At 46.6% G+C, this 27,814-nt stretch overlaps 1 protein-coding gene and 1 long non-coding RNA gene across 3 annotated transcripts in view; one reads left to right on the top strand and one right to left on the bottom strand.

The window, feature by feature from the left end:
• Positions 1 to 27,814, top strand: part of GPR156 (G protein-coupled receptor 156) — an 88,524-nt gene that overhangs the window by 50,228 nt on the left and 10,482 nt on the right. For both annotated transcript variants that reach the window (XM_084802615.1, XM_084802616.1), the window contains 5 exons: positions 14,561 to 14,690; positions 14,909 to 15,019; positions 21,084 to 21,209; positions 21,964 to 22,059; positions 24,843 to 25,079. In XM_084802615.1, coding sequence (XP_084658741.1) covers positions 14,561 to 14,690; positions 14,909 to 15,019; positions 21,084 to 21,209; positions 21,964 to 22,059; positions 24,843 to 25,079 — 700 coding nt within the window. The remainder of the gene's footprint in view (positions 1 to 14,560; positions 14,691 to 14,908; positions 15,020 to 21,083; positions 21,210 to 21,963; positions 22,060 to 24,842; positions 25,080 to 27,814) is intronic.
• Positions 8,325 to 27,814, bottom strand: part of LOC311609491 — a 30,065-nt gene continuing 10,575 nt past the window's right edge. The window contains exons 2-5 of the long non-coding RNA XR_014783411.1: positions 16,747 to 16,808; positions 16,041 to 16,176; positions 9,692 to 10,546; positions 8,325 to 8,555 (exon numbers count right to left, since the gene is read on the bottom strand). This is a non-coding gene — a long non-coding RNA (uncharacterized lncRNA). The remainder of the gene's footprint in view (positions 8,556 to 9,691; positions 10,547 to 16,040; positions 16,177 to 16,746; positions 16,809 to 27,814) is intronic.

The raw sequence follows: 27,814 nt of genomic DNA, 5'->3' as shown, positions 1-27,814 counted from the left end.
ACCTTTGTATAAGAAAGCAGGTAAGGGCTGGAGAGATGGCTCAGTGGTTAAGAGCACACCGTCTGCTCTTCCAGAGGTCCTGAGTTCAATTCCCAGCAACCACATGGTGGCTCACAACCATCTATAATGAGATCTAATGCCCTCTTCTGGCATGCAGGTGTACATGCAGATAGAGCATTCATACACTAAATAAATAAATCTTTAAAAAAGAAAGAAAGCAGGTAAACATCAGCCTTCGCGGTGAGAGCTGTCTCCCAAAACAAGAGACATAAAGGCACCTATTAGTGGTAGCTCAGTTTGGACCGAATCTACTATGGAGACATTGCTTTGAGATTATCTCCTTTGGCCATACTGTTTCTCGAAGGATGATGACCGTTCTAGGAACCTACCACACATTTCACAGGTTGGCATTTCATCCGTAACATCCTACGTTTACCTATCTGAACCCTTTTATGCTTATTGCATGTACTTATCTGTGTGTGTATGGTGAGCATGAGTGTATACATGCTACACTGCACATGCAGCGGTCAGAGGACAGCTTTCAGGAACTTGTTCTTGCCTTCTACCATGAGTGTCCAGGGATCAAATTCAGGTTATCAGTCTTAGTGGCAGTCACCTTTACCCACGGCACCATCTCACTGGCCCCGTGTCTGAACTTTTAAGTGGTGGTTTTACCTTTCAAGTATTCTAGAATTTCATTCTGCCACACTCACTTAGAATATTTTTGTTTTCCAAGACAAGGTCTCTCTGTGTAGCCTTGGCTGTCCTGGACTCACTTTGTAGACCAGGCTGGCCTCGAACTCACAGCCATCCACCTGCCTCTGCCTCCCGAGTACTGGGATTACAGGCGTGCGCCACTGCACCCAGCCTCAGAATCTCTTTCACACTTCCTTGCTCTTCTCTTTTCTCAGCTTCAGAATGGTGTGTCGTCATTTGTTAGGGACCCTGTCACTTGGAGTTTTCCTTCTATATGACTTATTTTTCTCTTATCCTAAAGGTGATTAATGCCAGCTATCTCATATTTACTATACTATACTATACTATACTATACTATACTATATATACCCTTCTGCCATATACTATAAGACCTTAGCCTAGGAATCAGGCAAAACTAGGTGACTTCCTTTCTGTCCCAGTGCCTAGGCTAAAGTGGGAAAAACAGTAAAACAGACATGCGCTCAGCAAAGAGCATCAGTCTCAAGCATCCATGAGTAGGAACGCCTCAGACCTGCGAGATGACAGGGTCTTTTGGCGTCTTTGGAAAGATGACATTCACACACCTTACATCAACTCTGCCTTTCAAAGGCTTGTAATTGAGTGGTCTGTGGTATAATCACAGGGCTGGGAAGCCATCACAGATCACCAATCCCAGAATATTTTCATTACCCCCCAAAGGCACTCCTACTGCTTGGCAGTTTCTCTCCAATCCTCCCTCCTCAAGGCCTTGGAAACCAATTATTCTTTCTGTCTCTGTGGTGGCTACGCCACTGTACAGTGTCACCAGCAGTCCGTAGCCACCCCTACCCCCAGCCCTCCCACCCCCAGCCCCTGCCCCCCTACCCCCTGCCCCCCCACCCCCAGCCCCTGCCCCCCACCCCTTGCCCCCCCCTGCCCCCCCACCCCAACCCCTGCCCCCCTACCCCCTCAACCCCCGCCTACATCTCCCCATCCTCACCAATGCCTCACCAATGAATTATTACCTGTTCAATTCCAACCACCCCAATGCGGGTAAAGTGGCCTCTCATTGTGATTTTTCATTTGCATTTCCTTGATGATCCACAATGCTGAGAGTTTTTTCATATGCTTATTGGTCATTATTATCTCATGACTGGAGAAATGCCTATCTAAATCTTTTGGCAATTCTAAAAAAATTTGTTTTACTTTAGGAATGTACTTAAATTAGTGGTTGTCAAATTTGGTTTGACAATAAAGCTTTAAAAACTCTTCATGCTGGCGGCTAGAGAGATAACTCAGAAGTTAAGAGCAGTTATTGCTCTTGTAGAGCAAGAATTCTCAGCACTGTCCTGGAGGCTCACAGCCATTGGTAACCCAAGTTCCAGAGGATCCAATGCCCTCTTCTGGCCTCCAAAGGCACTGCATGCATGTGGTACACATAACATACATTCAGGCAAAACATTTATATACATAAAATAAATAAATCTTCTTTAAAAATGACACTTAGTCTTGGCTCCCAGACCAGTTAAGTCAGAATACCAAAGAGCCATTGAAGAACTTTCCAGGGGTAGCCAGGTGATGTAGTGCACACTTTTAATCCCAGCACTCAGAAGGTAGAGGCAGGCAGATCTTTGTGAGTTCGAGGCCAGCCTGGTCTACAAAGGGAGTCTAAGACAGCCAAGGCTACACAGAGAAATGTTGTCTCAACAAAGTTTTTGAGAACCACTGATTGTTGCAGACTAGCTGACCAAGGTCACGACACTAACATAGAAATATTAACATCATGGAAACATAGAAGCTATGCAATTTTTAAATCAGAGAGCTGACTCAAACATGAATTGTAAAGTGGCTTATGGGGCCAAAAGGCACTGATTAGCTATTTAATAAGGGGGTTTTGATAGAACAAACAACACTGTAACAGGAAGTTTCAAACCACCTGCAGCTAGAGAAAATGACCAGGATGTGATTTTTTTTTTTTTTTTTTTTTTTGAGACGGGATTTTTCTGCGTCACCCTGGCTGTCCTGGAACTGGCTCTGTAGACCAGGCTGGCCTCGAACTCACAGAGATCCTCTCGCCCTAGTTGTGGTTTTTTACTAGGAGACGCTTTCATGAGGTAACCGCGTGTGCATGAGGATGAGAGTTAACGTTAGTGGGATGACACACAGTTAAATCCAGAAACCCAGAAAACTTATCTCAGTATTTGCGGCTCACTGCGGAAAAGGAGGTGTTTGCTAGGAAAACTCAAAAGGTGGCTTTCAAAGTCACAGGACAAGTGAAGTCTATTTTTATAGGCTTTATTGGAAGCATAGAAAGTGAGAAACTTTCAGAAATCTAAGCACGTGAAAATGTGACAGTCACAGTGGTCACTGTTTGAGGGAAATGACATTTTCTCAGAGACTGTAAAAGGAGAGGAGAGCAGGGGGCTCGAGGGGTGGGTCGGGGTGGGAGCAGGTGTGTGTGTTGCACATTTGGATGCACGTTTGAAGAGAATTAAGGGCACGTAAAGGGATTATTTTAGAATCTATTAAAAGGAGGAAGCTAAGGAGACAGCGGCATCTTTCGGTGCTCTAGGTGGGCCCGGGGACTGCTCAGCTTACAAAGGACGGTGGGCCGAACTAATTTCACATCTCTGAGTTTATTGAGAAGGACATCAAAGCCACCGTCACACCTGAACGGCCTCCTGAAGGGACCCAGTGGCAATTATCATGTACCTTTCTGGGTTTTACATAGTCCTGTGTGGGCGGTCAAAATAAATACAGGTTAACTCTGAGAAGCTCCCGGAAGAGCTTTCTTCTCCTGCCTGTCCTCTCTCTGAAGTTTTCGCCCCCACCCAGGCTTTATTTGTCACCAAGCCTCTTAAAAGCGAATCCTCGTTAGCCACCTCCGTCTACTTCTCAACAGTCCTTTCTTCAGCCCATTCCTCGGATTCCACCGGAAGGTCGTTAAGTCTGACTCCTTGCCAAGGTCACCAGCACTTCTTAGCCATCACCCTTTGAAGCTTTTAAAGACTTTTAAAGATGCATTAGCACTATCAACCTCTCCTTTTTCTTCTTTCCCTTCTCGTTTTCTTTTGGTTTTTTTGTTTCTAGACAGGACCTTACTATGTAGCTCGGGATGGCCTGGAACTCACAATCCTCCTGTTTTTATTTCCCAGGTCTCAAGATTATGCGCATGCGCTGCTGTGCCTGGCTTCGATCTCTTTTCTGAACATTCTCTTTTCTCAAGCTCTACCTTTTATAAAGTCCAGTTCTAGGGAGCTGGAGAGATGGCTCAGTGGTTAGCATTGCTTGCTGCTCTTCCAGAGAACCCAACTTCAGTCCCCTGGAACTCTCTTAGGCAGCTCACAGCCACGTGCAGCTCCAGGAGATCCAACACCCCCTTTCGGTTTTCATAGGCTTTTATGAAAAATAGGTTTTATTAAAAGTAAAGCTTTTTTTGTTTGTTTGTTTTTTGAGACAGGTTTCTCTGTGTAGCCTTGGCTGTCCTGGACTCACTTTGCAGACCAGGCTGGCCTCAAACTTATAGAGATCCGCCTGCCTCTGCCTCCCGAGTGCTGGGATTAAAGGCATGCGCCACCACCACCACCACCGCTGGGTAAAACAAAAAATTTTTTTAAAATTCAGTTTTACTTATTTGCTTTTTATCAACTACTTTCAACAATTCCAGAATTCCATCTACCTACTTAATTTTGATGTAACCCTTGGATTCTAGTCTTGCGTTAGTTCTTCTTTTCTTTTTTTCTTTCTTTCTTTCTTTTTTTTTCCCCCCCCCTTCTTTTTGGTATTTTGAGATAGGGTTTCTCTGTAGCCTTGGCTGCTGTCCTGGACACACTTTGTAGGCCAGGCCAGCCTCAAACTCACAGCGATCTGCCTGCCTCTGCTTCCTGAGTGCTGGGATTAAAGGTGTGTGCCACCACGTCCGGCCTTGCTTTATTTATTTCTTATGTTACAGCCTTTATCTGGTTTTAATGCCTCTTCTGCAGTATCCTTGGCTATGAGCTCCTCTAATCCCACAGTCTGACTTCATAGTTGCCATAGGGATTTTTCCATTGCTAGTTTAGACCTGCTGACTAAAACCAGACTCATATCTAATGACTAGCCTTGCTTTCCCCATCATATAATTTCCGGTTTGTTTATTAATAGTGCCATTCATCTATATCTACTTCTAGATTCCAGCATCTCCCACGTATACAAATAGTCGCCACGTCTCGGCCATTTAACCTCTGGAAAGTCTCTCAAATCTGTCTCTTATTATCCAGCTCCATTGTCCAAATATAATCCTAATTTGTTTTTTTATCTGGATATGTCTTAGTCAAGGTTTCTAATGCCAGGGGTGGGGTGGGGGTGGGGAACCACTGTGACCAAAAAGGAAGTTAGGGAGGAAAGGGTTAATTTGGTTTGGCTTACACTTCCACATTGATGTTCTGAAGGAAGGAAGGACAGGAACTCAGGCCAGGATCCTGGAGGCAGAAGTCTCAGCCTGCCTTCTTACAGAACCCAGGCCCACTGGCCCAGGGATGGCACCACCCACCATGGGCTGGGCCCTCCCGCATTCATCACTAATTGAAAAAAACGCCTTTCACCTGGATCTCAGTGAGGCACATTCTCAACTGGGGCTCCTTCCTCCGTGATGACTCTAGTTAGTATCAAGTTGATACACAAAACCTGCCAGTATAGGGATTACTTGCCATGGCTCCCTACTGGGTATTTCTTGGATGTTTTTTGTTGTTGCTGTTGTTGTTGTTTTGCTTTGTTTTTTTTTAATTCTTGTTTTTTAAGCATCTGCTCTTTTGTCAGTATAACTTTAGAAACACAACAGACTTACCTACACAGCTCCTTAGGTTTAAGGGAGTTTGGGTTTTGTTTCTGAGATAGGATCTCACTAAGTAGCCCCGGCTGGCCTGGGACTCACGGAGACCTGCCTGCCTCTGTGTACCACCATGGCGTGCACCACCATGCCCAACTTGGACTTAAATGTTTGTATTTTGTTCATAATATACAATCCCCACGGCTTCCCTTTAAGCCCTGCTTTAGCCAGCTTTATTTAGCTTTAGCTGTTGTGTACACTTGTCACCTGCCTGTATCAATTCCTTCCCTGTTTCATGACACTTCTCATTTCTCACCCAAAACCCACTCATCCATCTTTTAAAACAAACTCCTGTCTCTTAAAATGAGGGTCCTGGGCCAGAATCAGCAGATTCACCCAGGACTTTGTGTGAAATACAACCTCAGACCCAACCCTAGAATCTTCTTCCTCCAGAACTTCCCAGGTGATGAGGCCCTGTGCTTTGGCAGGCTCCCCTGGGATTTGGCTCATTCTACGGTCAATTTTTATAGCCCTTGAACAAAATGCTTATTTCAATTCAGAGTCACGACTGCTTATTCTATTTACCCGTTTCCTCTGCTAAGGTTTGAGTCAAGTCCTGCTTTTGTACTCAACATCTACCATGTGCCCAGCACCGAGAAGGTGCTTGGCAAGAATTGAGTACATTAGGGGCTGCGTGCTCAGTAAAGTGCTTGCTGGGCAGCAGCCACACAGAAATGTTAGATGTGAGCACTAGGAGGCAGTGGGGGGAAGAGAGTCCCTGGAGCTCAGCTGGCAGTTAGTCTAGTAAAATCTATGAGCTCCAGGTATAAGGAGAGATTCTCAAAAGATATGGTAAGGAGGGGCCAGAGGGCTGGCTCCCAGGTCCCAGGTTCCTTTCCCAGCACCCATGTTGGGGGCTCACAATCACCTCTAACTTTAGTTCCCAGGGGCCTGACACCCCTTTCTGGCCTCCATGGGTACCCCTCAACACACACACACACACACACACACACACACACACACAGACAGAGTAAAAGTAGAAGGTGGCAAGCAATTAAGGAAAATGCTTGCTGATGTCAACCTCTACTTGCACACTCATATGAACACATACATACACAGATAAAATAAATAATAAAAGTTCAGCACACTGACATAGGCCTTCTTCCCTACAAGATTTATTCCTGCCAATCAAGTGGAGTTCAAGACTTCTACTCATTTTAAAAAACAAAATTATTTCTTCTTCTTCTTCTTCTTCTTCTTCTTCTTCTTCTTCTTCTTCTTCTTCTTCTTTTTAATATTTGGGTGTTTGCCTGTATGTATATAGTACTCTCAAAGGCCTGGAGTAACAGAGTTGTGAGCCACCATATGGGTGCGGGGAACAGAACCTAGGTCCTCTGAAAGAGCAGTCAGTGCTCTTAACCACTGGGCTGTTTGTCCAGCCCCCAAGGCTTCCACCCCTAATGGGTGATACATACATATACATCAAGACCAATGTTAGCAAAGATAGAGAAAAACTAAATATCATGCATCAGTGCGTGACAATTTGATAATTTCTTGGAAAATTAAACACATACTGTGTGATTCAGCCATTGTACTACTGAGTATCTACCCTAGAAAAATGAAAACAACATATGTTTACATGAAAACGTATATAAATATTTATAGTAGCTTTGCTTGTGACACTCATGAACTGGAGGCATTGACAGTGGACTATCTGAAAAGGAAATCAAGAAAACAATCTCATTTACAACAGTGTCAAAAAACCAATGACATAAAAACTTGGGAGCTGAAGAAGAGACTCAGGAACTAAGGCTCTTGCTATACACACTTGAGCACCTGAGTTTGAATCTCGGGCACCCATGTGAAGCTGCCATGGTAGCTCTTGGGGTTGTAATTCTAGGGCTCCTACGGCAAGATGGAAGGTAGAGATGCGAGAGTCCCCAGGGGCCCGTGTGCCCGCTAGGCTGCTGGCCAAAGCAACCATCGACAAAGAGACCTGTCTCAGACAAAGAGAAGATGGACACTCGAGGCTGTCCTCTGCCCTCCACATGCATAACCACACCCATGTACGTGAACACTGGCAAAGATACACACACACACATCGCATACGCAATTAGCTGTTCCTTTGTCATCAGATTCCTCCTGTCTGTCACAGTGCAGGGCCAACACTATCAAGCCATTGCTGGGGCCAAGGCACTAACTAGGCAATAGCAGAAACCAAAACCCAAACCCAGCTGCCCAGCGAATTCAGACTGGATTCCAGCCACTGAGTAAAACAGGGGAAACCATGGAAAATCAGCCAAGGTCATATGTCCGAGCCAGCAACGGCTTCTAAAGAGAGGGGAGTCCCTGTAAAGAACGCGGCAGGCCGTGTGCACCTCAGGGCTGAAAACTCGTGGCCTACTGACACTATTACAGCCTGTTAGCAACCAGGGGCAGAAAGGCCCCTGGAAAAGGTTCATTAATCAGGGAGGTGTCAACAGGGGCCTGGGAAAGTGAGGAACCCAGAGTCAGAGCCTGTGGGTCAGCCAGCATCATCCCCAGCTGGTGGAAATCCACCCGCAAGTCCTTTTGTGTTAAAATGAGAGCCAGGGCAGGGTGTGAGCCCCAGGGCTCTGAGACTCCAGTCCTGGCCTGGACTACTGGTGGGGGCAAAACTTCAGAGAGCAAGCAGGTCTTCCTTCGTGGTTCTCTCTTCGTTCTTGTTTTTCTATTCCCCCTCCCCCCCACCCCCCCCACCGCTCTCCCCGTTCCCTCCCCCGCCCGCCACCCCCCCCCCCCCTGCCGCCTTGGCCGCCGCCTGCACCAAGGCCTAACATCCATCCAAATCGAATGATTAGAATCAGTTTAACAGATATTTAATACTACCAAGAGAGCCAAACAGAAGGTGCTCATAGATGCAAAGCTGGGCCAAACTCAGCCTCTGGCTCACAAATTCCCAGATTCTAGCCCGAAAGAGAACCATTCTTACACGTATTCCTGCGTTCGTGTTCAGCATTCCTCACAGATTCCCAGACCCGCCACGGCCCAGCATTCTCATTCTCGGGACATAATAAACTTGAAGGCCGAAAAGCTAGAAACGAAGGAGCAAAGATGGATTTGCAAAGCCACCTGGGAATGGCGCCCGGCGATTGGCTGCATCTGATGGCCAATCGTACAGTGGGAGGGAGGACAGAAGTTGGACTCTCCGCCTGAACAATTGCTGCCCACGTAGAACTGGAGCACCCCCCAGCCCCCCCCCTCACCCCCGTAGAAAAGCCTGAGGAGAAGAGGATTTTTCTTCTGTGTCTATTGTCCCCACTTGCTATTTAAAATATTTTACAGTAAGGCGTGGAAATATACATTTGAGAATTAGGTGTTTTTTTTTTAATCAATATCGACTGTGACCATAATACTGGTAAATAAAGCAGGCTTCCTTTATAAGGGCACTCTTGCGGCTTCTCCTCCAGCCCTGCACTGGAGCTGCTACAATGAGGTCATGGGCATTTGCTCTGAAACGGAAATCTAACTTTCCATATTTCAGCTTTTAAAATGCTCGCAAGGATGCAGTCTTGAATTGATACTTGAATTGATATATATATGCATACATACATACATACATCTTTTTTAATTTTTAATTTTTGCTTTTTCGAGACAAGAGGTTTCTCTGTGTAGCCTCCGCTGTCCTGGACTTACTTTGTAGACCAGGCTGGTCTTGAACTCACAGTGATCCACCTGCCTCTGGCTCCGGATTGCTGGGATTAAAGACATGCATGCCACCACTACCAGCCCCTTCATATATTAATTTTATATAGCAAATATTCTATGGGCCATGGAGATGGCTCAGCAGTTAAAGGCACTTGCTACTAGGTAGGACTCACTCGGTTCAACCCCCGGGACCCACAAAATGGAAGGACAGAGCCAACTCCTGTGAGCTGTCCGCTGAATTCTACATGCATGCCATGGTACACAGATGCCCAGCACCTGGGAGGCAGAGGCAGGTGGATCACTGTGAGTTCGAGGCCAGCCTGCTCTACAAAGCGAGTACAGGACAGCCAAGGGTACACAGAGAAATCCTGTCTCAAACAACAACAACAACAACAATAAATCTATATATTTCAGTGTGTGTGTGTGTGTGTGTGTGTTAAATAGCCCTGGATACAGAGAAAAGAACTGTTAGTAGTAAATTAAAATTTTATTCTATTTTAAAAGAGGAATAAGAAAAAATACCTTTGTAGTGAAAAAGTCAAAACCCAAGGAGGTGCCCTCATGAGCTGAGGGCAGAGATTCCCACCCTTGCGTTTGCTCTGCCATCTCTGTTTCTTAACGCTTTGATAGGTTCGTATTCAGGAATTAATGTTTGACACAGAATGGCCATTAATGAGAGGCGAAGCAAAGGACAGGACACTGAGGCCATCGGCTGAAGGAGAATCTGGGCCCAGGACACTCGGCAAGTTTTCTTCTGTACTTAATAGCTAACGCTTTATTTGGATGATCAGTCGGTTGAACTATAAAATCCACCACATCTCTGGAATCCAGGTCAGCCTGTTCTTACAGGCTAAGGAAGTGAGGCAGAAATGCACGTGACTGGCTTGCTGATAAGCCAGCAGCCGGGGAAAGATGCTGTGGCTAAAATGATTTGAAAAGGGATGAGCTGGAAGGGATCTTGGGTCTCGTCGGACCTAACCACTGCCAACCACTGCCCTGTTCCTCCAGGGCCCTTGTTGCGTCAGTAAGTGCAGGTCCAAAATGACAGGTTGGTGAGTGGAAACTTTGCTCTCTCTGGATTAAAATAAAGCTGTACAAGCACTGAGAACTACAGAAAAGCAGAGGGGCTTAGAGAGGCCATGTCCACCCAGCAGCACGCAAGGCTTCAGGATACAAAAGATGTTATACCAGGCCCGCCCAGCTGCAAGCAGCAAGGTGGTCCAGGACCAGCAGGTTTTCTGAACCCAGGGAGAGCAGTGTGCGCTGTCCACTTCTGTCACTGACATCAGGTGAAAGTTGGAAACCTGGGTGCCTGGTCATCAAGATGAGGTCTGCTGTCACATTGCTGGGCCCTCAGAGCCCTCCTGGCCACGTGACCTGGAAGATATGTTCGGCACCTGTGTTAGACAAAAGCATTTCCTAGAATCCCACCCCCCAAAGGATCCAGCCAATGGAAAGGAACCCTTGAAGTAGCCAGATCTCATTGGAGACACGTGAACATACGTGAGCACATGCATATGTGAATGAATACTCCCACAGACGCTGCAGTTTCCTAGAAACAAGAGGCCGGGAGAGCACACACAGAGCTTCACAAACACGCTGTTATTTTCAGGCTCCTCTCAGCACCATGCTGAGAGGAAAGCCCAGAAGAGGCTCCCACACACCATAAGGCTCATCAGTGAGGACTTAGCTTGGTCAAATCCCATAGTCTGCAGAAGCCCATGCACACGGAACCCCCAAAATAACTGGTCTTTTTGTGTGCAGTAACATCAAGGGAGTCCAGAGAGACTTCCAGAAGCCACTTCTATTACCCAGCAGGCCTCCTTGTCTAACTAGCTCATGATCCCCTCTCCAGGTCGGCAGTCACCTGCGGGGGGGGGTTGGGGGGGTTGGGGGGGGCTTATAGTAGGTCCCCTCAGAGAAGGAAGTTCCGGGACAGAAGCAGGGGGAAGCAGCTGGGAGGCTGTTGCAAGGAAGACTTTGAGCAGTTGGTGGCAGTAGAGGCAGAAGTAGCTGGGTTCTGGCTCTTTTTCAAGATCAGGACCAATGGGATTTCAAGACAGATTGGATGTGGGAGGTAAGCAAGCGTCAACGATGACTCCAAGGTTTTGGGTCTAAGCAAACAGAAAGAAGATGGGTTGTCCTCCTGAACTGGAGAGGGAGGGTGGAGGAGCAGCTCAGGGGAGACGACAAGGAGTTGCATTTTGAATGGACTGTGGGTTACGTTTTTTAAAAAAGAGAGTCAGCATTCAGCATTCAGCACGCAGACGCCTGCGGAACTCTGTGGGTTCGAGGCCAGCCTGGAACACATAACAAGTTCCAGAACAGTCAGGAATACACACTGAGGGCCTACTTCAAGTGTGGGGGTAGGGGTGGAGTGGGGTGGGCAGATGTAATTATATTTAAAATTCCTGAAAGTAGAACTATTTCAAAAGACGAGACACAGAATTCAGAGACCCTGACATGACATAAACTGAAATCATTGTGGTAAAGGATTTAGGAAGGGGAAAGTTTATGGTATCTCTCTGGAAGGTCCTCTACGGAGGCCTGGATGGGATGAAGGGGCCGGGGCGATGCAGAGCCAAAATGCAAATGGTCAACACTAGTGTGAATGTGAGGTATGCGGAATTTGAATTGATTACCTCGAACATTAGAAATGGGCAAAACAGCGAACAGATCAGGTCTATGGCACCACACCAGATAATATAATAAAGACATAGGTTTATAACCCTGTTGTACAAAGATGAAAAGCAGTGGATGGAACGAGAAATTCAACAAATTCTCAGAACTGGAACCTTTATGGTTTCACAGCAGAGCTGCGAATGGCCTCTGTATGTGTTTTTAGGTATATTGATGCTCAGGGATAGAGGCTGGAGAGACAGCCCAGTGGTTAGGGCATGTCCTGCTCCCTGCAGTTCTAGAGGGCCCCGCTTCAATTCCCAGAGCCCACGTGGCTCACAACAGTCTGTAACTCCAGTCCCAAGGACTCTAACATGTCTCCCTGCCTTCTGCGGGCACCAGGCATGCAACTGGGGCACGGACATACACGCAGCCAAAACACCTACACACATGAAATTAAACAGACCAAACCTACTCAGTGCTAGCATTTACACCAACTCAGGAGGCACCTTATAGAGTATGTCCTGTGATACTTTAAGGGAAGTTTCCTTCTGGTCTAGCCATCGATTGCCAGAATATGCACTCCCCAACCTGGAACCATGTTTCCAAATTCAGTAACTCAAAATTTCCTAGCTCAGAGGCCAGTGTGAGAGCTGGAGGCTGTCGGAAGCCTCGGAGTCACTCCACCAGGCTGCTGGGATGACTGTACAGGATTAAACAAGTCCTAGAGCTTCTCATTTACATGTACGGAGACTTTACTGGAGACTAGAAAGGCCTTGCCTCACATTTCGAGCCAAAAAAATGAAGAAGAAGAAGAGAAAAATAAGATTGTTATATAACCCTAAACCAAAGAGCAAAAAAGAGAAAAGAAATAAACACACCCTGTTTCAGAGCACTAGTGACCCAGTCTACACCTTTAACTCTCTATACATGGAACACAAGGCACGTTATTATAATTAAGTATTTAAATATTTAAATAAATAGGCCAGCTTTGTGAAAACCTCTGCGTATTGGTGGGTGAAGGAAAACACACAGCTTTGTGGAACTTGTATTTAGTTCAATAGAAAAGCAAAATGACTTGGTGTTGAATACCTCTCAATGTGGCGGAGCCGTCCCCAGACAGGTCATTTACCTGCTCAATTGGAGCTGATTGACATTTAAGTGGCTTCCCAGGTGTTCGCTCAGCCAAACAAAACAGGGTAATCATTTCCTATTCATTTTTTTTATTTTGAGATATGTCAGTAAGACTTCTCAAGAAAAATACCAAAAAAAACCAAAAAACAAAAAAAAAACCCACGTCTGGGCTTGTTTATCTGAACAATGGGTTGACACCAGTGCTTGAAACGTGAGCACCAGAGGGTGCCCGTCTCATCAGAAATAATTAAGCTGGTGTAAACCCACTGTTTCAGAAAGTGAATGAATTCCAAATCAAGATTCAGGCAACACTGGATCATACACATGAGACAGAGTTGTGATCTTCAAATAAGTAGGTGCAGAGAATGAGCTGCAAAGCCACCTTCGGTGGTGTAGACAAAACAGATGTGCAGCTACGAGGCCCTGGCAGGCGAGATGTGGGAAGGTCAGTATCAGATAGGCATTGCTTACATGTAAGGGTTTTCCAGAGGCAAATGGAAAAGAGTCCGGGTCTTACAGAAGCTTATCCCCTGTGGACACCACCAACTTCATTTTGCCTTCCTCAGAGGAAAGACCTTCATTAGTCCCCTGCTTTTGATCTCTGCTTTTCCTTTTCTCAGTCAAATAGGGAAAGAAATGCAGTTTGTTTGTCTAGTAATTGGTGTGCTTGAAGACTCCCAAGCTCTCTCCAAATAGTAGTGTCCCTTACAGCTCAGTTCTGCAAGCCCCTCACTGTCTCCCTGTGTGCCTGCTACTGGTTTACATACGCTCACCTGACCCTTAATAACCCCAAACTTAACTGACAAAGTCCTAATTCTTCTCTGGTGTCACCTGTGTGTCAGTAGTTAGCCTTCCTTTAGGACTCTGAGTTATATAAGCATGAGGTACAAGAATTTAGGGTGAAAAAATAAAAGTCAGTGGGACTGGGGAGATGGTTCAGCAGTTAAGAGCATTTGCTGCGCAGGGTACAGTGGTGCACACGCCTGCAATCCCAGCACTCTGGGAGACAGAGGCAGATGGATTGCTGTGATTTTGAGGCCAGCCTGGTCTACAAAGCCAATCCAAGACAGCCAAGGCTACACGGAGAAACCCTGTCTAGGGGGTGGTTGGGAGGGAGAACACTTTCTTCTCTTGCAGAGGATCAGGGTTCAGTTTCCAGCACTCACACTGCATGTACACCTGCACACCAGAAGAGGGCATTAGATCACATTGTAGATGGTTGTGAGCCACCATGTGGTTGCTGGGAATTGAACTCAGGACCTCTGGAAGAACAGACAGTGCTCTTAACTTCTGAGCCATCTCTCCAGGCCCCATAAAATAAAATTTTTTATGTCTTTTTTTTTTTAAAGTTGACATATGCCTGCAAGTCCCAGCACAGGGGTGGTAGAGGCAGGAGGGTCAGCAGTTCCAAGGCATCATAACAAGCTCAAGGCCAGCCCAGGCAACATTAGACCCTCTCTCATAAAAATAAAATAAAACAATACAAAACAAAACAGGATTTAGTTATTTTAGTCTAAATCAATGTAAATAAAGCGTAAGTTTCTCGGAGCAAGCAAAATGACTCCTCACTATGGGGCTGAGGAGGGGACATGCATTTATGGCTCTGTCACTCTTGTCACTCTTTCTACTTCCGCCTAGGATTGTGAAGATGTCCAGCCCCAATCTGAACATTGTGACCTTGCTGGGCAGTTGTCTGACTTACAGTAGCGCTTACCTTTTTGGGATTCAAGATGCTCTTGTGGGGAGTTCCATGGAAGCTCTCATTCAGGTAGGTGACGTTTTGGAATTTTGTCTTGGACACCATGTTGAATTCCGGAAACGTCTCCTGCTCTCAGCTCTCCCTGTGATGGGTAGTTCTGTATTCTCGCTATGGGCATATTGAGTGAGAGCCACTTTCTGCTTCCACGGCCTCTGTGGGCCTGAGACCTTGCCAATGGCTGAAGGTCCCACTAGTGACTCTTGCCTCTGACCTGTTTCCACCTGCAGATGAGACTGTCCCTGCTGTGCGTTGGCACATCCCTTGTGTTTGGCCCTATTCTGGGGAAGAGCTGGCGAATCTACAGAGTGTTCACCCAGAGAGTCCCGGACAAGAGAGTGGTGAGTTGGCAGCCAGTTCAAGGTGCGGGGTCTGCTGGGTCGCAACAGGAGCTCCGCAGTGGCTCAGAGCTGGGGGAAGTTAAGGGCAGATCGCAGGGAGACTATAGGGTGCCTGCGAATCTTCCCCTCCCCCCTCCCCCTCCCCCCACCCCCCCAACTCCCAGTTCAATCCTTAGTTTGATGTGGCTTATAAGGACCCATTATTACTGGGCTTGCAGCCAGGAGCACTGCGCTTTGAACACCGGCTGCTTTGGATACACCCACCCCCCAGGCTGCATGGGAACCCGGCAGACAGCCCGCCAATACCTGAGAGGGAAAACCAGACCCAGAGAGACTAGCTCTCGGCACAGAGTGGGAGCTGCAAGTGAAAGAGTGGGTGCAAAGAAGCTGTAGCGAGAAGCAGCTGCTTATTCCTCCCCCTGGAGCTCAGGTCTTTTCCATACAGGCAATTCTCGGCACTGAGAAAGGCATAGCTAAAGCACTGAGCAAGGAAACGGACCACAGAAGCCACGCAGCAGGCAGGTCACGTGCCGCCAGGTCACGTGCCTGTCTCTGACATCTAGCATGTATTATAATTCCCATTTTGTCAAGTTCCCTGATATGACTGCCCAGACCACCTATATCACTCTGTCGGGCTACTTCTCTGTAGTTATGGAATTTTAAAAACCAAATAGTATTAAATCACGGTGAAAACTTAGCAAAAGTTCATCTCGGAGTAACCACACGGATGCAGAAAGTTGACTAAAAGGACAGAATTCATCCCTTGTAATATCTTTTTCAAAAATAGATTTTTTTGAGGCATAATTGGCATACAAGAAATATACGCATTAAAAAATGTGACTTAAAGCTGTGCTTGGTGCGCTCCTTTAATCCCAGCATTCGGGAAGCAGAGGCAAGAAGATTTTTGTGAGTTCGAGACCAGCCTGGTCCACAGAGTGAGTCCAGGACAGCCAGGGCTACACAGAGAAACCCTGTCTTGAAAAACAAAACAACAAAACAGAAAGTGTGACACAATACTTACTTGGCAAGGGAGACACCATGATGAGGAAGGTGGTTTTCCCAGGGTGAGGCTTATCCCTTGCACTTGGGCTATGCTGACCGTGAGGAAATTGGATGGCCTAATTTGTGATAGTAGGAAACTATATTCGAACTCTCCCCTGAAGAAAAAAATTAAGAAGAAAGTGTGATGTGTGGAACACCTGCTCTAGCAAGTTCCACCATCCCCAGATGCCCAGCATCCTCAGGGTACTCCCGCCCCCTCCCTGCCCAGAGGATGCCATAGTTTTGCTTTCTGATATTAAAGATCAGTTTTCACTTTTCAGAGTTTCACATAAATGGACCCCTGAACTCAGCAGTTAACAGAGTTGGGTTCCCAGCACCCACGTTGGGCATGTGTACAGGCCAGCACCCAGATGCATGTGCGCACATAACTTAAAGCTAAAAAGAAATCTTTTAAAAACCTAAATTTTAGACATGCTTGTTTAATTTTATGTGTGCGAGTGTCTTGAAGATGTTCCTCTCCTGCTGTCTTCTCATTTGGCCTTTTATGGAGAGGAGTCTGACACTCTGTCTTTGCTCCTCAGGACACAGTGTCCTTCCCTGAGAGCTAGCAGTAGTTTCTCCTCAGAGCAATTGATTAAGCAACGGCTTAGCTCACTCTTGGGAACGCCATGAGTTATAGCAGGCCTGCCTCTTTTCTTTGGTGGTTGTCAAGAACGTGGACTGACCTTATCCGTCACCCTGTACCAAATGAGTCAAGGACCTCAACGTAAGACCAGATACCCTGAATCTGTAAAGAGAAAGCAGCAAATAAGCTTGAACACACTGGCACAGGGAAGGAAGGACTTTCTGAACAAGACGTGGATGGCATTGGCATTCAGATCAACAATTAATACGTGGGACTTCGTGAAGCCAAAAAGCTTCTGTACAGCAAGGGACCCCATCATTTGAACAAAGTAGAAGCCTACAGAATGGAAAAGTCTTCACCAATTATACATCTGATGAGAGTTAGTTACCTAGAGTATGTAAAGAACTTTAAAAAATAAAAATAAAAGATGCCCAAGTATCAAAACAAATAGCTCAATTTAATTTTTTAATTTTTTATTTTTTTTAACTAACTGCTTTGATAATTTATTTTTATGCATTGATGTGTAGCCTGCATTTACGTCTGTGTGAGAGTGTCAGCTCTTGGAGTTGCAGACAGTTATTAGCTGCCATGTGGTTGCTGGGAATTGAACCCAGGACCTCTGGAAGAGCAGACAGTGCTCTTAACCGCTGAGCCTTTAGAACTCCAGCCCCAAATAGCTTAATTTTAAAATGGGGTATAGAACTTAACAGAATTAAGTTTATCAAAAGATAAAGCAAAAGTGGCTTGGAAACACTTGGAAAAGTGCTCAACATGCTTAGCTGTCAGGAAAACGCAAATTAAAAATACTTAGAGATTTAATCTTGTTCCAGTAGGAATGACCAACATCAATAAAACAAATGATAGCACACCCTGGGGAGGATACAGAAAAAGAGAAACACTTATTCATTGCTGGTGGGAGTGCAAACTGGTATAACCACTATGGAAATTGGTGTGGAGGTTCCTCAAAAGCCGAAAATCAAGCTACCACAAGATCCAGCTATACCACCCGAGGGCATACACACAAAGGACTTCATATCTTGCCACAGAGATCCTTGCTCATCCATGTTTACTGCTGTTCTATTCATAAGAGCCAGAAATTGGAAACAGCCTAGATGTCCATCATGATGAATGAATAAGGAAAGTGTTGTATATTTACACAATGGAATATTACTTAGCTATTGTATTTATATATTATCTAATATATCCAAGAGATATACTACCTAGCTAGATAATATATCTATATATTAGATATATATGTAATATATGTGTAACATATAAAATATAATTATGTATATGATAACACTAATATATAATTGTATATTATAAAATTATATGGATTAGATAATTGTATATAGTATATATACTATAATATATATTAGATATATGTGTAATATATTATATATGGAAGCTAAATGAGGTCACTATAAAATGGAGAGGCAATGCCACTAGACATTTGATGCCACCAGGTAAAATGGACGCCAACAATGGGTTTCATGGTGTTGAGTTATTGGTCAAGGGAGTCCCACAGAATACAGTACCCGCCCCCAAAATCATAGGCTGTTGCCAAGGCTGTTGCTTGCTCTCCATACCTGGTGGTAAGATCCTCCTTTGCTGAAGAGACAAGTTACTTATGCCTTTGAACATGGAGAAAGCAAGCTGGTGCCCAACTGCAAGCTTCACTCCTACTAACTAGTGTTCGTGCTTCCGGAGGATAGACTTCGCAATTATCAGAGAAAAGTAAACATCAATATCACCTAGCTGCAAAATCTGTCACATATGTGCGCTTGCAGACACACACACACACACACACACACACACACACACACACTCTTGCACACACACACTCACACACCCGCACACTCACATGCACATACTCGAGTGAACACACACTCACACACTCACAACACTCTCACATACTTGCACACACACTCATACACTCACACACACTCATACACTCACACACACTCACACACTTGCACACACACTCACATGCACATACTCTATGAACACACACTCACAATACTTGCACACTTGCACACACGCACACTCATACACTCACTCACACACTCACACACACACTCACACACACATACCCGTGTGAACACACACTCACAACACTCGCACACTTGTAAGCACACACTCACATACAGACACTTGCGTGTGTACATACACAAGCACACAGACACAGACACACACACACACACACACACACACACACACACGCCAACAAAGACTGGCCTGCAAGATGTACTTGTGCTGTAGTAGCATAGATCTGATGGGTAACCAAGTACTTTTTCCTTGGATTTAAGGCCTACCCTATGAGATGGACTCCATTCCTGACACTGCTAAGATGGCCAGGAACCTAATGCTAGCTGAGGCATGAGGCTGCTGCTATTATTCTGCTAGAGGAACATAGCAATAAAATAACTTCAGTGACTGTGTTACCATGTCCTGAGATCAGAGCGTTGCTCACCCCTCCTTAGAGAAGCTCTCTCTTGCCGTAGATTGTAGTTGGCACACAAATCCACAGCTAGACAGTGAGAGGCTTTGGAGCACTCCAGCCTAAATGGTCTGTCTTTACCAACGCCTCCCCTTGTGGCTCAGGGATCCATTCAGAAGAGGAGGCAGAATGACTGTAAGAGCCAGAGGTGGTGGACGACCCAAGGAAACAGTGTCTTCCAGACACAGCAGGACAGACGCGCATAGGAATGCACAGTGACTGGGGCAGCCCGCACAGAACGTACGCAGGTTCAAGGTAGACACTGTACTAGCACGGAGAAGGGACCGTGGACAAAGGGTTCCCACTCTTAACCAAGAAGCTATTTACAACTGATAGCTGCTGGAAAAGGGAAAAATCAGTTTCTCCCATGAATGGAGTGTCACTGGGTGTATCAAGCACACTCCTGGGCAGGCCAATGCAAAATGGACTCCACAGATTTTGTGTATGCCTCTGTTGTTTTTGTTTTGTTTCTTCGTTTTGTCTTACCAGTTTTTGGGGGGCGGGAGATTGGTTTGCTTTGATTTGGTGTTTGCTGTTTTGTTTCCCCAAGACAAGGCTTTTCTGTGTAGCCCTGGCTGTCCTGGAAGTTGCTTTATAAACAGGCTGGCCTTGAACTCAGTGATCTGCCTACCCCTGACTGCTGGTATTAGAGGCGTGTGCCACCTCCAGGCTTTGCTTTTAGTTTTAGTTCGGTTTGGTTTTCATTTCCGGGTTTGGTTTTGTTATATTTTTGAGAAAGAAAGGACGTATCGCTGGGTAGGTAGGGATGATCTGGGAGAACTTGGGGAGGAGAAAGGATAGGATCAAAATATATGAAAAAAAATTAATAAAGTAAAAGCTGGAGGCGGGGAATGAACATGGTTGTACATTTCTGCCCCATCCGTGCGTGAATACTGTGTGCTTTTCTCCTTTGAGTCCTTAATTATGCTTGTTTGTTGTTCAGAGTTTTGTTTTGTTACAGTCTTTTGGTTTGGTTTGGTTTGGTTTTGGTTTTTCAGGACAGGATTTCTCTGTGTAGCCTTGGCTGTCCTGGACTCACTCTGTAGACCAGGCTGGCTTCGAACTCACAGAGATCCGCCTGCCTCTGCCTCCCTGAGTGCTAGGATCACAGGCATGCACCACAGCTCCCAGCTACATCTTTTTTTTCTTTTTTAGTTTTTTGAGACAAGGTTTTTCTGTGTAGCCTTGGCTTTCCTGGACTCACTTTGTAGACCAGGGTGGCCTGGAACTCAGAGTAATCCGCCTGCCTCTGCCTCCTAAGTGCTGGCATTAAACGCATGCACCACCATGCCTGGCCCAGCTACATCTTTTATTAAATTGTCATCATCAATTTAAGATTGCCATAAGAAGAACATTTTCTTCATACTAGTCAAATTGTAGAGAAAATATTTATAATTCTTCCATCTTTCAACCCCTTCTCTGAGTTAGTGGCTAAACCTGTGGTAAAACCTCCACATTTCTCTATGTGCTCACAGAGACACATCATCTAGAAATAAAATCCAACTTCTTTTAGAAGACCTCCCTTGAGACCGGTCTCAGTGGCACATGCCTGTAATCCCAGTACTCAGGGAGGCAGAGGCAAGTGGATCTCTGTGAGTTTGAGGCCAGCCTGGTCTACAAAGCGAGTCCAGGATAGCCAGGACTACAAGAGGAAACAATGTCTCAAAAAAACAAAACAGCAACAACAACAAAAACCAAAACCAATAATGAAACGGACTTATAGAGAAGGCACTCAGTTTCGCAATCCTAAGTAAGAGTTGATGTCAGTGGTGGTGTCTTGATGGTTGCATTTGAGGTTCCCACAGAAGGCTGTTACTAAAACCCATAACTCGAGAGCATCGGGCACAGTCTAGCACCTACCTGAGTTATAGAGACATCAAGCAAGGAGACGTTTTTTGAGCTTGGCTCTTTTTTTGTTTTGTTTTGTTTTTTTCCAGATTATCAAAGACCTGCAGCTGCTAGGGTTGGTGGCAGCCTTGGTGGTGGCTGATGTAATCCTGCTTGTGACATGGGTGCTCACTGATCCCATCCAGTGCCTCCAGATCCTTGGTATCAGCATGAAGGTGAGGTGCCTGCCTATCCCTAGGCAATCTGATCCCTGGCCAGGGCTGGCTTCTGTGGTACACAGGGCCATCATTTCAGTAGTGCCTACTGAGCAGCTGTCCTGCTGAGAAAACAGGGGCCGGGGCTGTGCTGCCTGTGCCCCCATCTTCTCATGGGCATCTTCCCAGATGTCAGTGCACAGTCACTGGTAAGAGCCTCCAGCTCTACGGAGCTGCCTTCCCATCCCCGTCGAGAGATAAAGGTGACGTCCTGAGGTTGGTTTTGTGGTCATACAACTTTAATTCAAATCACAGGCTGCACCAGCCGTGCCCCTGGGGGAGAGGTGCTGTAAGAGCTCTGAGTCTCCTTTCCAGACACTGACTCTTTCCCTAGGCCCGCTCCCGTGAAATAGGAGAAATAATTCAGTTAAGAATGCCGAGGAATGCGGAGGATCAATATCGCAAGGGTCAGTGAATAAGGACTTGGCTGTTTGCTAATAATGGTTCATGGTGATAATTTTGCGGAGGTGCCTTTTAAACCACTGAGGCAGCCAAGCACATGCCCTTGAGGAAGTCCCCCACAGCAGCCCAGCATCTGCTAGCTGCCCACCTCCCCCTCCTGTCCCTCCTGCTCTGGTTTAAGTTCTAACAGAGTTGCCTGGAGTTGGGAAATCCAATGCGGTGGAGGAGTTCACACTCCTGGGAGTTCACAGAGCTCTTCTGCGAGGCCCCAGGAGTTCCAACGCCCTTGGTTCTGACCCTGTGCCCCTCACAGGTGACTGGGAGAGATGTGTCCTGCTCTTTGACCAACACGCACTTCTGTGCTTCCCGGTACTCGGACCTCTGGATTGCCCTGGCTCTGGGATGCAAGGTTGGTAGCATTCCCGTCGCACTTTCCTCGACTATCACAAGTGATGTGCATAAAGGAGAGGAAGCCGCTGAGCATCAGAACACAAGCTGAGCCACCGCCTGTGGGCCCCTGCCAGCAAGGAGCTCTTGGGAAGAACTGAGGTAGACGAAAATCAAGAATCAGGTGTGACACCCTCAAACAGTAGCCATGGGTACAGTGGCTTTTATTTTTTTAAGATCTACTTATTTATTATTTATTCAGTATTGTGCCTGCATGCCAGAAGAGGGCATCAGATCCCAGTAGAGATGGTTGTGAGTCACCATGTGGTTGCTGGGAATTGAACTCAGGACCTTTGGAAGAACAGCCAGTGCTCTTAACCTCTGAGCCATCTCTCTAGCCCGAGTACAGTGGCTTGCCTCAGACCTATTTACATTTTTATCAAGAGTCCTAATGGAATTAAAAATCGTATGAAAATCATATTTAACGTTTCCAGAATGACAGAAGTAATTTTATTCACCTTTGATAAAGCTGATAATGATCTAACTGCTGGATGCTGCTCGATGGCATCACTTTCTTAGGAGTCAGGCCCCACTGACCCTTCCATGTGTCCTTCTACTCCGTGAGGATCCCAAGGTGACTGAGGTTGACCCTCCACCCCCCATTTGGAACACTAGGTTAGAAGCGCCTCTGCCACACTGATTCAGAAGCCAGCCCTGCCTGCAGGGATCATGTGGTGCCAGGTCATGTGATCTCAGAGTCAACAGGACACCTGGCAGGACTTCCCTTATTCTCCTGAATCCCCTTGGCTCCCAGCCTTACCTCATACCCAGTGGTGCCTACACATTCCATTTTAACAGGGCATGGCTTCCTCTCCCTCTCAGCCAGGCCTACTGTCATGTTCTTCTCTACTGTTGTTGTTTTGAGTCAGGGTCTGTCTTAGGGTTTCCATTGCTGCGATGAAACACCACGACCAAAAAACAAGCTGGGGAGGAAAAGGGTTTATTCAGCTTACGCTTCCACGTCATAGTCCATCACTGAAGGAAGATAGGACAGGAACTCAAACAGGGCAGGAGGAGGCAGGAGCTGAGGCAGAGGCCATGGAGGGATGCTGCTTACTGGCTTGCTCCCCATGGCTTGCTCAGCCTGCTTTCTTATAGAACCCAGGACCAGCAGCCAAGGTGACATCACTTACAATGGGCTGGGTCCTCTTCTCTGTCAACCACTAATTAGGAAAGTGCCTTACAGCCGGATCTTCCGGAGGCATTTTCTCAATCGAGACTTCCCTCTTTCAGATAACTCGAGCTTGTGTGTCAAAAAAATTGACGTAAGGGGTGGAGAGATGGCTCAGAGGTTAAGAACACTGTCTGTTATTCCAAAGGTCCTGAGTTCAATTCCCACCAACCATGTGGTGGCTCACAACCACCTATAATGAGATCTGGTCCCCTCTACTGGCATGCAGGCACACATGAAGGCAGAATACTGTATAAATAATAATTTTTTTTAAAAAAACTGACGTAGAACTGGCACAAGGTCTCACTGTGTAGCCCAAATTGGCTTCAAACTCACAGCAACACCCCTGCTTCTGCCTCATCAGTGTGGGCTGCCTGATCACGCATCGTGCCTGGCTGTGAATGTCCTTGGTAGCAATGGCTTATAGCATAGCTACATACTTTGAGCAAGTCAGAAAGGCTACTGTGTGCAGGATGTGTACTGAGAATTAGTGATGAGAGTTCTGATCTCCACGTGCTTGCAGCTGCCTCTGGGCAAAGCAACAAGCACTGTCCAGTAACCATGTCATCTCGTCCCTAGTATAAGCAAGAAGCAGGGGAGCTGAGCCCCAGTTCCTTGTGGTAGAGGTGGGGAATGCCTGCGCCTCCCCTTACTGTTGCTGAGGTCCCAGCCTGCCTTTGTTCTCCTCTTTTTTCCATCTCTCAGGAACACCCTGCTACCCCCACCCCCACCCCCGCCACTGCACAGAGCCACCGGCAGGCAGCCTATGGAGTTCTTTGTGTCCAGTAGAAAACAGCGTCCTTCCAGGCAGATGCAGTCTCGCAGGTGCAGAGCCTGGGAAGCAGATGGTACCTTTGAGCACCCTGGGAGAACAAATAATAACTCCCCTCCTTCTGGCCCTGCCGTACTGTAGTGCAGGACTGGACAAGCAGATCACAGGTCACTGTCATGTGCCCATGTGCCACTCAGCCTCACTCACTTTGAGCAAGTCAGATATGGTTATGTAGCACAATTTCTACACATACATACACCAGCCAGAGCCAGCTCTCCTGCCCTCCTAGTGCCCACTGCCCTGCCTGTGGAACTCTTGTCTGCATTCCTAAGGCCCTGTGCCTTCTCCCGGAAGAATGTTGAATGTCGTGTTACATTACGTGATGTCTTTTTTTGTTGTTGTTTTTGTTTTGTTTTGTTTTTTGTTTTTTGGTTTTTTTTTTTTTGGTTTTTCGAGACAGGGTTTCTCTGTATAACAGCTCTAGCTGTCCGTCCTGGAACTCTCTCTGTAGACCAGGCTGGCCTCGAACTCACAAAGATCTACCTGCCTGGGATTAAAGGCATGCACCACCACACCCTGCACATTATCTGTCATATTTGCCAACCTCTGATAAACTCGATGTTAGTGAAGGACAGGAAGTGACGTTAGGTGGTTTCTCGTGTCGTATCTTAGCGGAAGCCCACAGCAAACCTTTAGGCAGATATTAGGCCAGGGTTACCGGTGAGGATGCTGGCGCCAGTCCTACCACTTTGACCTGTGGTGCCCCCCTTTTCTGTGCCTCTGGTCCCTGCTCTTCCTGCAGGGGCTGCTGCTGCTGTACGGTGCTTACCTGGCTGGCCTCACCAACCACGTCAGCTCTCCTCCAGTGAACCAGTCCTTAACCATCATGGTCGGAGTCAACCTCCTGCTCCTCACTGCTGGGCTGCTTTTTGTGGTGACCAGGTATTTGCACTCCTGGCCCAATCTGGTCTTTGGATTCACGTCTGGAGGGATCTTCATCTGTACAACCACCGTGAACTGCTGCGTCTTCCTTCCCCAGGTATGCTCAGAGGACTCAGCAGCGTTCTTCCCAGGGCATGGTGGGTGGGTCATTTTACTTTCTGCTGACACCTTTCCTTGCAATTACGGTGGTCAGAAGAGGTGCTGGGGCCCCCTCTGTACCTCCTCAGTGCCTAGGAGAGGACAGCTCCGCTCCTCAGTCAGGCCAAAGAGAGCCACCAGCAGTAGGACCTGTTTCTTTTCTTTTCTTTTTCTTTTTTTTTTTTTTTAGACAGGGTCTCTCTGTGTAGCCTTAGCTGTCCTGGACTCGCTTTGTAGACCATGCTGGTCTCGAACTCACAACGATCCGCCTGCCTCTGCCTAGCCATCACTACCCAGCCCTGGCCTGTTTCTTAAGGTGACCTCACCTCTGCTTCCCACCCAGCTCCCACTCTGCTCTCTCTTCTGAACCCTTTCATTTATCGGCCCTTGAGATGTACTTTTTATTTTTGTGTTTGCTTGCTTGCTTTTTGTTTTTCACTAGTCTGAAAAAAAGACTTTTTTTTTTTTTTGTCTCACTACTGTGTAGCTCAGGCTAGCTTTAAAGAGAAGAGCCTTTCTCTTTCTAATTTAGGATTGCAGGGTCACAGAGAACTCTATGACATAGAACGGTAATACTAGCCAGGTGTGGCTCTAATCTCAATGCCTGGAAAATGGAGACAGGAGAATCTGTCTGCCTCAGCTACCCAGTGAGCTCTCCATCCTCCTTATCGCAGGGAAACACAGAATCTTCCTTTGTTACAAAAAGGAGCAATTAAAATACTTTTCCTCCCCAACACTCAGGAGGCAGAGGCAGATGGATACCTGTGAGTTCAAGGCCAGCCCGGTCTACAAAGGGAATCCAAGAAACCCAGGGATACACACAGAGAAATCCTGTCTCTTGAAAAAAAAAATAATCCTATTACAGAGGTTATGAATAAAGTCAAATAAAGGAGGATGATGAGAGCAGAAACAATGCCATGGGGGGGGAGAGAGAGAGAGAGAGAGAGAGAGAGAGAGAGAGAGAGAGATGGAAGGAATTCGTAAGCCCAGGAGGAGAGCTCTGGTGATTATTCTCTGGGCTGATGGGCTGCAGGGCCTCATCCATCATGTTAATGAGCTAGCCACTGGATGCTTTCTTTTTCCCTCTTGCTCTCCCGTTCCCTCCCCTGAGGCTAGCCCCCATTCTGATCCCCCTAATGGCTCATCCCACTGTCGACTGATAGAAGGTTACAGTCAACTTTGGGCTGTTGCAGCATGACCCATAGGCACTTCAGTCTCCTTTCTGCTCACTAATTCTCAACAAAACATTCAAGCAAGTATACAAATGGGGGAGGGGGAGTCATGAACTGGAGGGACTTTTACAGCATCTTGTTATAAGGACTGGGCTGATGAAGGCCACTCAGAGTGGGGGGGGGGGTTCCTCCTCCCTGGGAGATGGGAAGCAAGAAGAGATTTTTCAGAAGCCTAGCCTTTCTATCCCCACACCTCCCCCCTCCACCTGCCCCCGACAGGGTTTCTCTGTGCAGCCTTAGCTGTCCTGGACTCTCTTTATAGACCAGGCCAGCCTTGAACTCACAGTGTGCCTCTGCCTCCCGAGTGTTGGGACTACGGGTGTACGCCACCACACCTGGCTCCTTTCCTTTCTTGTTTGCCTATGAAATAACTAGGCATTTGCTCTGTCGACCTCCCTTATAGCTAAGGGTGCCCCCTTAACACCGTTTGGAACACTAGAGGTTTCCTGGAAGGCTTCTGAGAAACTTCATACTGTGCTGGGGGGTGGAAAATGGTAAACACTGTTGGCATCGCCCACTTCTCTTCTTTCTGCCGTGAATATATGCAGTGTCTGCTGTGATGATGGCTGACAGCTTGTGATCAATAAAACATACCCGTTACACTAGGAGACTAGAGCTCCTTCTGGGTAAGGGTACACATTCAGGACGGGAGGGCGCTAAAGGAAAACGCACAGGTACGAAAGAGAACAAATGTCTGGAGATTTGGTGACGACACCTTCCTCCACAGTAGAAAATGTTCCGAGATAGTTATTTTGCTTGGTCAATAGGAGTCCAAGGACATTGCCTCTTTTCAACAAAAACAAACCACAAAGCCAGGAATCTGGTCTTAGATGATGAAATATTGAATAAGGATGGGGAAAAAAAATGATGTTCGGTTGACACGAAGCATTGAATAGGCAATTTGGACGCTGCAAAATATTGAGCCAACAAATTAAAGAAACAAAAGACAGGTAAAAATAAAAGATATATATATATATATATATATATATATATATATATATATATATATATATATTAGAGCTAGAGGCAGAATTCATGGCAAACAGAGGTCTCAGAGCAGAAGAGGGGAAGGGAGGGGGAGGGAGAGAGAGAGAGAGAGAGAAAATGAATCACCAGGGAATTCTGAGAGAAAGGCTTTCTGGTTTGAGCAACACACCCTCTGAAAGTGGAAGGGGACCCACAACCTAGCCGGGCTGTCCCAGTTTGGATTACTGCTCTGCATTCTAACCCCTTGCATCCTGAGCCTCAGATGCAAGATTTCTGCCTCCTCTGGCATTTGAATCTCTGCCTCTGTGCTCAGCAGATTGACTTTTGACTCCCAGAATTTACCTTCATTTGCCAACTGTGCAGAGAAGGGAGTCGGGAGGGAACTGCTTTTGAGTTTGGGAATGTGGTGAGTGGGTAGATGACACGCGGTGAATGGGGGCAACCTGCCCATCGTCTCTCCCCTGCATCACCCCTT

The sequence above is a fragment of the Acomys minous genome (assembly GCF_964271855.1).
Source record: "Acomys minous genome assembly, chromosome: 11".
Taxonomy (NCBI): domain Eukaryota; kingdom Metazoa; phylum Chordata; class Mammalia; order Rodentia; family Muridae; genus Acomys; species Acomys minous.
This window is presented reverse-complemented; position numbering and strand designations above follow the sequence as displayed.